The sequence below is a fragment of the Epinephelus moara genome, chromosome 13, assembly GCF_006386435.1.
Source record: "Epinephelus moara isolate mb chromosome 13, YSFRI_EMoa_1.0, whole genome shotgun sequence".
Lineage (NCBI taxonomy): Eukaryota > Metazoa > Chordata > Actinopteri > Perciformes > Serranidae > Epinephelus > Epinephelus moara.
Genome location: NC_065518.1, coordinates 38,213,026 through 38,224,777, shown reverse-complemented (window position 1 = coordinate 38,224,777; position 11,752 = coordinate 38,213,026). Strand labels below are relative to the sequence as shown.

The window sequence follows — 11,752 nt, the reverse complement described above, 5'->3', positions numbered from 1 at the left end:
AATTAAAAATAAAGGGAAACAGTGTAGGAATAACTTGTATAACGTTTTTATTAACAAATAGTAATATAAAACCTTGTTTTCCCTGTTTGAGACCTTAAAAAATAGACTGCGACTTATATGCCAGTGCGACTTATATTCCGAGTTTTACGGTAGTTTGTTTCAAATGAAGCTGGGAGCCTCCGCAGTTGTGGTGAGTAAAAGCCCCGCCGCTATTTGTTAATGTTATTACTTTATGTCCGACCGTGAGGATGTACCATTGTTTGCTAGCTTGATGCTAATGACAGTAACATTAACTCAGCGGGCTGACAAAGTGCCTCTGCTGTTTCACACCATCATTTCCCCCTTTTACTCTGTGTGGTAACATCCCTAGAGAAAATATTAAAAAGTGCTGGGGTGTTGTTGTCATACAGTTGTCTACGGCAGTGGCTGTGATGGGAGAATTGGATCTCAGTGAAGGGCAAGTGTTCCATAACTTTAATTTTGGAGACAAAAAAATGTAGGCTTAGCACCCTGTGGTCCATTGCCCAATAGGAAATGTAGAATACTCAAAAGTACTTTAAAAGTGCTTGAGTTACTTTTTTCAGGGAGTAACGTTGGAAGTACTTTTAAAGTAATTGAGTTACTTTACTCAGGGAGTAACGCAGTAAAGTAACTGGTTACTTTTTTTAAAAGTAACGCAGTAACGTACTTTGATTACTGTTAAAGTAAGCCTTACCCAACACTGGTCACGATTTTCGAATTTCGAATAGTCGTTTTATTTTGAAAAATCGATTTTTTTTTAATGCGACTATTACTATTCGCCGTCTTATACGGATATTCGAAAAATTGTTGAATAGTTGCCATGATTTTCGAATAGTGTTTTTGCTCGTGTTGCCCATCCCTACATAAAACCCAGATTAACAACAAGATAATTCAACAGAAGTATAACATTCAGCTCAGTAATAACTCAAGGTTCATGGACAAAACAACTGTTTTTTTGCTAATCACCCATTATTAGCTTAAGCATGTTTACATTGCATAAATTAGCCTAGTAGCTAGTGGACATTTTTCCTCTACTCATAGCTTAACTAATTATTATTAATAATTATTATTTTTCTTACTCACTAGTGGTGCAAGTCACTGCATCTTCTGACAGAACAGCTTGGTTGAATTTCAGCCTACATGCAAGTTTTTTCAGACGAACATTGTTGAAACAGAGCAGCTAATGTTGCTAAAGCAAGAAGTTAGCTCAGTGAGACGCTCAGGCAGGTAACGTTACGTCGTGTTTTATCTCGTTACAGCATTGTTTACATACGGCATGTGCTCTGTCAATGTCCTGTATTTTCTCCCAAATCCAAAATATTTCCACTTTGCTGATTTATTCCTGAGTACATAATGTTCATTCATCTGACTGCCGCTATTTGATAGTGACACAGACTTTCAAAATAAAAGCCTATGCTAAAGATACGATATGGATCGATGTTTTCACTTTGCATCGATAATTTGGATCATTGATCTTTTTTTTTTTGTTCATGACAACGCCCCCTCCCTGTGTATACGAACAAGTCAGAATGCCACTGTATTTCAGTCTATGAAATGACATGATTGCCTGTAAAAAGAATTTCTCTGTCCACAATTTCAACTGTAAGGATTTCAACTAAGATGCATGTCTTGTGTTGCACCTTGGCTCTCTGAATGAGCAATCAAACAAGCATCAGTCAGTTCAGGTTAGAGCTTAACAGATATCACCATCAGTCACTTTAGTGGCTAAATGTTGTTTTTTTCAGCTGGTAAGCTACAGTTATTAGCATAAGTTTGTTTTGCCTCCGTGCCGGAGATAGCTGTGGCTGGAGGCATTATGTTTACGGGTTGTATGTACGTACGTACGTGCGTACGTACAGACTTGTCCATCCGTAGGTACAGACAAGTCCATCTGTCCCATCCTTGTGAACACGATATCACAAGAACACCTCTTGGAAATTTCTTTGGCACAAATGTTCACTTGGACTCAACAATGGACTTGAGGATGAACTCATTAGATTTTGGTTGTCAAGGGTCAAAGGTCAAGGTCCCTGTGACCTTACATCCATCACATTCTTGTGAATGCAATATCTCAAATCCAGCTTGAGGAAAGTTCTTCAAATTTCAAGGGAGGCACAAATGTTCACTTGGACTCAACAATGAACTGATTGGATTTCAGTGGTCAAAGGTCAAGGTCAGTGTGACCTTGCATCTGACACAATATTTCAAGAAGACCTTGAGGTAATTTCTTTAAATTTGACACGTCAACTTGGACTGAAGACTAAACTAATTAGAATTTTGTTGTCGAAGGTCAAAGGTGAAGGTCAATGTGACGTCACAAAATATGTTTTTGGCCATAATTCAAGAAATCATATGCTAATAATGACAAGACCTCACACAAATGTCTAAAAGGATACAATAATGAAGTGATGACATTTTATATCCGAATGGTCAAAGGTCAGCATTACTGTGATGTGATATAATGTTCTGCATAAAACACTTTTCTGGCCATTATTTAACATCATATCTCAGGAACAGAAGGGGAAGTATTTGGTTAGATACTGAATTGGTGACACTAATCTTGGGTGTCCACCTCAAAACTGTGGCGATTGTATAGATCATCTGTGCTGTCGGGGACAATGGGTGTGAAGCATCCATATTTTCACAGACATGGATGTAAACTGTAGGAGAAACTTGACTGGTGCGCAGAGGCATACAACCACAGGGCAGTAATTCTAGTTAACTCTGCGCCATGGTGTCCCTGTGAGCTCGAACATGTACACTGGCCCGTCTACTCAAAGTAACAGAAGATTTTGATGGGCATATCATATTCACATATTCAGATATTTGGACCAGCAGCATGCTTTGTGATTTAACTAAATATGTTCTGTCTCGTTGCAGTGACCTGGACCCTCTCCAAGCTCCCCACTGGTCAGTCCGAGTCAGGACAGCTGAAAACCCTCAGTGTTTACTGGGTAAGATGAATCCATTGGGGTCCAGTAGGCCTTTTAAAACACAATTTCTGCACTTATAAAAAGTAAAAAACAAAAAAACATGGCCATAAGATATTGTTTCACCTGTTTTAAATGAACATCATCCTTTTTCAAGAATGGTTTAAAAGCAAGTGTTCTTTTACTGAATCAAGTGCAGTTATCCCTCCTTCTCTTCTTCAACACACTGAAATATTCAATAAACCAGGGAGGTTTACTGGGAAGTGGATTTTTTTCCCTTTTGTTTAATATATAGTTTTTAGCAGAAATACCTTGACAACAAAGTCATGCATTATTGGAGAAACCCTTTTTGTGGTAGTCAGCCTAGTTTAAGTTCAGCTGGTGTGCTATGAACAGAGTGCATGTTGATTTGTTTGTGTTAAAAGCAGTGAAATGTACACCAGCACTAGGTCTCTTGGATTGAATATACGTTGCACTACCATCATGTCATACCTCACCTTAATGTGAACCTGCAAGATTTTTACCAGCTACCTCTCATACAGAGTGTAGCATGGAAAGAGGATCATCAAGAACGTCCTCTGGAGATTGTGGTTCAACAACATCTACCTTATCCAGCTGCTGGAGGCCACTGATCTCAAAGCGAAATACCAGCCTGAACAAGCTTCTAGAACAGGGGTCTGCAACCTTTGCCATTAAAAGAGCCATTTTTGACCAAGAATAATTTGAAAAAATCTGTGTGGAGCCGCAAAACTTATGGTCTAAATAAGCATTTGTTAATATGTTTTACCACAAGGTGGACACTGTGCAAGGCACTATTTATGATTATTTGGTACTTAAATTTTGCAGAGCTGGCAGTGAGAGAAAACAAATCTGTCCACGCACTACTACATTTTCTATTTTGTTCAATTTACTTTTTTGGATTTGGCATCCATAGCTAACCAGCCACTGCTATCGAGGTTCAGCAACATTTGGATTCATAGAATGAATTTCCATAGAATTCTTTTCTCAAAGGCTCAAGGAGCCACTGGACAGGGGCTAAAGAGCCACATGTGGCTTCGGAGCCACAGGTTGCCTACCCCTGTTCTAGAAGATTCTGTTGCAGTCTCAGATGCCAAACCTCAGGAATGGGACAGCTTTATCCAACTTCCAGGGATGAGCATCCTCAAATGTACACATCATAGATTTTAGTTTAGCTTGGAAACTTTCAGTTGCACCCTGTGATCGCTGATGGTAAGGAGACACACTTGGGGTTTATCTCTAACTCTGTAACCTGCTGATAAAGGTTAGATACCAAACTTGACACTCCGTTTAACTGGATGGCAGGTGGGAAGCCTGCCCAGAAAAAATACTTACTTTATCTTGATGCTTCATTGTAGAACATCTCTCTAATCTCTTGTGGCTTCATCCAGCATGGTAAATAGATATTCATTTCAAAGTTTGGACTTTGGCAGTGGCCCCACACTGTGGCTCCTGCTGGACAGGCAGAGTTTGCAAAGGCAGAAAAAACAGCTGCACACAAAAGTTAAATAAAAACAAGGTTTTGATCTTATTGGATCTTCGTGAGGTCAGAATGTGTTTGAAAAATGGAAACCACACCCATATTTATAAATAATGCTCACTAATATGTGTTTTGCGCATGCGCCGTACTGAGTGGAAGCACATTTTCGTAGCTCTGAGTTGTAATATATGTCTGTTTTGTCTTATTGACTTGACTGAGGACTAATACAACCATGGAGAAGATATTATACACAAGGAATGACCACCTTGCGCTGCAGCAGTCAAAATATGGAGTTCAACACCCCATTCCAGTGGAGTTGAAGGTGCCATACCGCGGATGCAGAGCTGGTGCAAAGCTAAAGGCTAGGGGGCGGAGATACAAGCCTTTTCTACCATCGATCCTCATGGGTAATGTCAACTCTCTGTCCAACAAGTGTGAGGAGTTGGAGACACGTATGAAGAACCAGTGCGCTTATCATGAGTGTAGTCTGACTGAGTCCTGGCTGGATAATAACATCCCTAATTCCTGTGTGTATTTACTCGGCTTTACTGCTGTACGAGCTGACAGAGATGTGACGGTGAGTGGAAAGAAAAAAGGTGGGGAACTGGTTTTGTTTGTGAATGACAGATGATGCAAACCTAGTCATATTACTGTAAAAGAAAAGATCTGCTGTCAAGATATTGAACTGTTGGTAGGTGGTCTTAGACATTATTATGTACTGAGAGGGTTCCCCCGCATAGTCGCCTTTGTTGTTTACATTCCACTATGCGCTGCAGCGGCAGTAGCATATGACGTCATACACGAGACAGTCGCGAGAATACAAACCTAGCACCCTAATGCATTCATTGCGGTACCAGGGGACATCAATGAAGCGTGGAGTGGAATAAGGACCATCACGGGCTACAATAAGAGGAGCAGCCAGGCAACAGCAGGTGATGTGGACAAGGCCAATGAGTTCAACCGGTTCTACAACTGCAGCCTCTCCCCCTCCGCCAGCCTCTCCCCCTCCGCTATCTTCTCCACACTGTCACACAACTGGCACTGTATCAGCAGTGACACCTAAAATGGCGGCAATAGCAGCAGCAGTGATACCAATGGCGGCAGCAGCAGTAGCAGCAGCACAGGCAGAGGTAACAGCAGCAGCGACGGCAGCAGCAGCACTTGCACCAATAGCGGCGGCAGCGGTTGCACCAGTATTGGTGGCGGTGGTGACGCCAATGGTGACAGCTGCAGTAGCAGCGGCACTGGCAGCAGCAGCACCATCTCCTTTACTCTGGTGCACCTCCAGCACTGCGGCAGGAGTGGCACTATCTCTCCACGCTGTTGCACCACTGATACTGCAGCTACCCCTCCCCCCCATACTGGGCACCCCCCTCTGTCCTTCACAGCAAAAGAAGTGAGGGCAGAGCTCAAGAGGCTACGCCCTGGAAAAGCAGCTAGCCCAGATGGTGTGTGTCCAAGGTTACTCAAGAACTGTGCAGCTTAACAAACTGAGCCCCTCCAGTAGATCTTCAACCTCAGGCAAGGGAAAGTTCCAGTCTGTGGAAAATGTCATGCCTTGTTCCAATTCCCAAAGTAGGGCACCTGGTTGGAATGACTGACTACAGACCAGTGGCTCTAACATCATATATTATGAAGACACTGGAGCGGCTGCTTTTCCGTCATCTGAGGCCACAGGTTGAACATGCTTGAGACCCCCTACAGTTCGCTTATCAGGAACACACTGGAGTGGATGATGCAGTCCTTTACGAGCTCCACCGGGCTCACTCTCACCTGGATGGGTCAGGTGGTTATGTGAGGATTATGTTCTTTGACTTTTCAAGCACATTCAACACCATCCGACCCCAACACACTCTGAGACAAACTGGAGGAGATTGGGGTGGATCCCTCCCTTACTGCCTGGATCTCAGACTACCTGATGGGACGACCACAGGTTTTCAGGCTGGAGAACACTGTCTCTGGGACAGTTGTGAGCAGCGCTGGGGCTCAATAGGGGACTGTTCTGTCCCCATTCCTGTTTACACTGTAGACAACAGACTTTAGATACTAGTCTGTGTCCTGCCATGTCCAGAAATACTCTGATGTAATAGCTATTGTGGCGTGTATCAGGGACTGGCAGGAAGTAGAAAACAGGGAAATGGTGAGGGCCTTCACTGACTGGAGTGAGAAGAGCTGCCTTCTTTTAAACACCTCCTGGACAATGGTGATGGTTGTGGACCTGCGCAGGTCTAAGTCCTCCTCCTAGGGTGACCAGACGTCCTGCGTTGCGCGGGACTGCACAACATTTCTGTCTCTTTTCATGCGTCACGCAAATTGAGACCATGTCCCACATGATTGGTTGTCACCCGCGCTTGCATTCCCCCCGGCCAATGAGAGGAAGCTGCATGCAGCGGCCGGCCCACGTGGGCTCTGTGCGTTTAAGCGCTAAGGCCCACCCCTCCCGCCCCATATAGCAACTATTTCAACCTCCTTGATAGCAACAGGTGACACTCATTAGCTAAATGGCTCGTTCGAGATGAACTGCGCCTCGCCTGCAAAGTAGACGAGAGCAGGCGGTCGCAGTGGGGGGCGGTGACAAAAAGCTGCGGTGAAGTCGGACAGTTTCCCGACCGTTTCCAGCAGCCTTCAGTCCATACAGGAAGTCACAGACACACTTACATCCTGTCTGGAATGATGTCAATTCATTAAAAAAGTGATCAGACCCATATATGAGTTTGTTTTCAGTCTCCAGTTGTTTTAATTATGATAGATTAATTTATTAAAATGCTTTACAGGTGATCTGTAGTTTATGTTCATGGTTTATCCTCCATTTTACATGAATTCTCCTGTAAATCAACTACACAGGCTAAATAAACTGTTGGTTAATATTTTCAGGAAAAAAGAAAAACAAGACAACAGCTTTCATTAAAGATCAGTCCGATACAGTCAGGACTTCACATCTGTAGGCTACAGATGTTATTATAAGAATCCTCACATCCCACTGACCACAAGTCTCTGTGTTGCTAAATACTTCAATAATTAAAACAGTCCAGTGTGAATATACAGTAGACTCTGTATAGTTTATGATGAATGTATTTAGTCTCTGATGACTAAACTTGGCGCTGGGGGCGGGTGTCCCACATTGTCCCTCACAAACCTACTCCTTGTCCCACATTTGGTTTATTGGGACCTGGTCACCCTACCTCCCCCCTCTGGCCAGTCAGCATATGAGGAAAGTGTTGCAAACATACAAATACCTGGGTGTGCACTTGGACAATAAGCTGGACTGGTAGGAGAATACGGACACCCTCTACCGGAAGAGGCAGAGCTGGCTCTTCTTTCTCTGGAAGTTTAGGTTTTTTAATGTGTGCAGTGACGTGCTGCATATGTTTTACCAATCAGTGGTGGCAAGTGCACTCCTGTACACTGAAGTCCGCTGAGGAGGCAGCATGAGGGACAAGAACAAGAAACGGCTGGACAAGCTGATTAAGAAGGCCGGCTCAGTACTTTCAGTTCAATTCAATACAATTCAATTTTATTCATAAAGCCCAATACCACAAATCACAATATGCCTCAGAAGGCTTTACAGCATACGACATCCCTCTGTCCTTGGATCCTCACAGCAGATTAGGAAAAACTCCACAAAAAAACCCTTTAACGGGGGAAAAAATGGTAAAAACCTCACAAAGAGCAACTGAGGAGGGATCCCTCTTCCAGGACAGACAGACGTGCAATAGATGTTGTGTGTACAGAACATCATCATGATAAATTTAATCCATATAAATTTACAGTAATCCACTTGGCAGGAGCTTGGATTCCGTGGGGACTGTAGTGAAGAGACACACACAGAGCAAGGTGCAGGCCATCCTTAGGAACTGCAGCCACCCTCTCCACATCATGACAGGACAGAGAAGCAGCCATAGTGATCGACCTATTTTCTTGCGTTGCAGGACTGAATGCTTCAGGAGATCCATCGTCCCTACCTCCATCAGACTCTATGACACTTTAGTCAGTGGAAGTAGCTCATGATCCCCCCCCCCCCCCCCCCCCCCCCCCTTANCCCCCCCCCCCCCCCACAACCCACCACTTACCCCATTGGACTCAAGCCAATTAATAAGAAATAGTCACTTAGAGACTCAGAGACTTTTGACTTTTTTTATTTTTATTTGCACCTTATTTACTGTTGTGGTTTTTATGTGACTTTATGTAATTATGTGTTTTTTATGTGAGCTACTGGATACAAGAATTTCTCCCATGGGGATGAATAAAGTATCTATCTATCTAATAGGCTGACAAGCTCTATGTTGTACATCATGATTATGATTATTCATGGCAGCCATTGAGATACTCATAAAACTACAATAAATCGTCAACAGAGCCATCATAAATCACGAAAATATTATACACGTTTCCATACTTTAAATGATTTTTAAAGGGATTGCCAGAGAAGACATAATCTTACAGGCTACGTATATGGACCTAAAATAAGGAGACATTTTCTACCCATGATGACTGTCCCTTTGCATTTGTTTTTAATCGCAATGTAATCCTTTTTGAGCTATTCAAACTGTGTTCCAGTTGTATTCTTAATTTCCAGCAAGGACTTTTCCAAACCGTAGATACCTGCTTATGTTACACCTGCTTATACACAAACACTGAAACAGCCACACCTTTTGGTGCTCTACAGAACTGAACTATAAATTCAAAAGAAATAGAGACCAGTCACTGATGACACTCTTTAGCCTCACCTGAAACTATGTCCTTTCTAAGTGCTTCTAAGCATCTTGCAGCAGCTTCTAAGGCTGATGCAAACTCTGGCACACTTCTCTAACTGTCTAAACCTGGTGATGAGCCTTTCTTAATCAGCCAAACCTGACATGGGTCCCTTCTCCAGTCCCAAGCAAGGTGTATATGCTTATCTAAAGCTAAAGGTAATTAGCAGCTTTAGCCAAACAAATAAAAAGTCAAGTTTTTATTTGACCATAACCCATATGAGCTTCCCGTTTCTAAGTCTTGGCACAGGTAAAACAATTTGTTGTGAGGTGTCCTGTGTTCTAAACCCTATGACTATACAAGCTACTTCCACGCAACAGCATGTACTGGATGCCTTGGCTGTGGATGTCATATAAAGGACGCAGGCACAACCTGCCTCCTGTAGCTGCTTCACTTGTCAACCACAGTGTCAGCTTCCTCAGCTGGGTGGTGGAATCCAGGCCCACCATCCTTTTGTTTCACCAGCTATCCACTGAGCTTGTCATTGCTGTCAGTTCATTCATGTTCACAATAGATGAAGTCACAAAGTAAAGCAAAATACTTGAGAGATGAAGGTTATCATTAATTGACACTGTCTTTACAAAACAGTTTCTCACTCTCAGAAGCTCGACAACTATCATATTGCAATATCTTGTGTGCTGTAAAGTGGTTTGAAAAAAGATTAAATCGGAATTGGCCGTCCAAACACTCAGAAAATCGGAAATCGGTATTGGCCCAAAAGATTGTAATCGGTCTAATTTCAAGCACCACCCTCCTTTTAAAGCTTCCAGTCTGTCATTCTAACTCAGTCAGCATGACAGAGTGATCTCCAGCCTTGTCCTCATCAACACTCTCACATGTGGGAGAATCACTGACATGATATCAGCTGGTCCTGTTGTGGCAGGGCTGAAATGCAGTGTTTTTTGGGGGGATTAAGTTCATTTTCATGGCAAAGAGGGACTTTGCAATTAATTGTAATTCATCTGATCACTCTTCATAACATTCTGGAGTATATGCAAATTGCCATCATAAAAACTGAGGCAGCAGACTTTTTGAAAATTAATATTTGTGTCATTCTCAAAAATTTTGTCCACGGCTGTAGATCAGAGTCCTGCATGGGTCCATTTTTGAAAACCTGCACCCGCCCATACCCGTAAAGCTCAGTACCGACCCGTTACCCATCATTATGTCTAAGTCAAAGCCGCACCCGTTAATAAAAGTTCCGCAACCTGCTCCGCAGTGATTAAAGACACACAGGTTACAGTCACTGACATTAAGGTGGGTTGTCCGTTCCTGAATTACAAGTCCAGCAGAGATGTCTCTTTCACTGGCTGCGTTCGATGTTGGGATGGTGAAAACATTCCACGCAATCACTGCCAGGTTAGGAAACATTTGAGCATGCTCCTTCCGCCACCATAAAACCTCAAAAGGATCCTCACTGGGGGTCTTGAACTTGATGTAGGTTGCCACCGCATCTTCGGCCTGCAAAGTTTCATGGCTAGATTCCTCCATGTTGGAGACAAATGTGGAAGGTGCTTGACCTGGTGCAGGACTTTGATAAAGATAACTTCATGTCATTGATGTTCATTATTTCTTTGCTGAAAAGCATAACAAGAGATTGTGAATGCCTAATGAGATGCATATTTAGGTTTAAGATGGCGCCCCCCGTGCGGATGCCTGTTACAGCAGCTCCTTCTCACCGCTGAGCTTTTTTCAATTTCTTTTTCATTTAACTTTATTATTTGGAGTTTTTTTTTTTTTTCAGTTAGCTAGCTAGCACTTATGTTCTGTTTTATTATGGAGACGAAGACTGCTCTCTTTATAACGGTCTTTCTCCTATTTTTCCATGGACATGATCGTGTGCGGCGACCCGGCGCCCAGCCGTGGCTCCATTGTTTACACCCGAGACCAGCTGTTAGTGCTGCGTCACACCGCGGTGTGGCCCAAAGAGAGGCACGATGTTCCCCACGAGCTGCGGAGAAGGAAATGGGGATGTCGCGCCGGAGTGCAGCGCAGACACTGGAGGAGACGGTACAAACCCGTCCTCCTGTCCATCGTCATGGGGAACGTAAGATCGCTCCCCAACAAGATGGACGAGCTGTCGGCGCTGACTCGCCATCAGAGGGAGTAGGGGCAGAGCAGCGTGCTGATGTTTACAGAGACATGGCTGAACGTGGAAGTACCGGACACAATCGCCGCGCTGGACGGATTCCAGCTCATCAGGCACAACAGGAAAGCAGACAGCAGTAAGAGGAAAGGAGGAGGGCTGGCTGTGTTTGTGAATGATAGATGGCGTAACTCTAGGCACATCACTATCAAGGAACAGCATTGCTGCAGGGACATTGAGCTGCTGGTTGTTGGCATGAGACCATATTATCTACCCAGGGAGTTTTCTCCTTCACCCAGTATGTGTCCTGCCACACCAGAGACAATAAAACACTGGATTTATTTTATGCCAACACCAAGGAGGCATACCACTCATCCCCCCTGCCCCCCCTGGGAAAAGCTGATCACAACCTGGTTCATCTTCTGCCTGTCTACAGACCTCTGGCGCAGAGGGAACCAGCAACCA

The 11,752-nt window shown here is 43.6% G+C and overlaps 1 protein-coding gene across 1 annotated transcript in view; it reads left to right on the top strand.

The window, feature by feature from the left end:
* rab3gap1 (RAB3 GTPase activating protein subunit 1) overlaps window positions 1-11,752 on the top strand; it is a 133,380-nt gene that overhangs the window by 65,055 nt on the left and 56,573 nt on the right. The window contains exon 10 of the mRNA XM_050059634.1: window positions 2,902-2,975. Coding sequence (XP_049915591.1) covers window positions 2,902-2,975 — 74 coding nt within the window. The remainder of the gene's footprint in view (window positions 1-2,901; window positions 2,976-11,752) is intronic.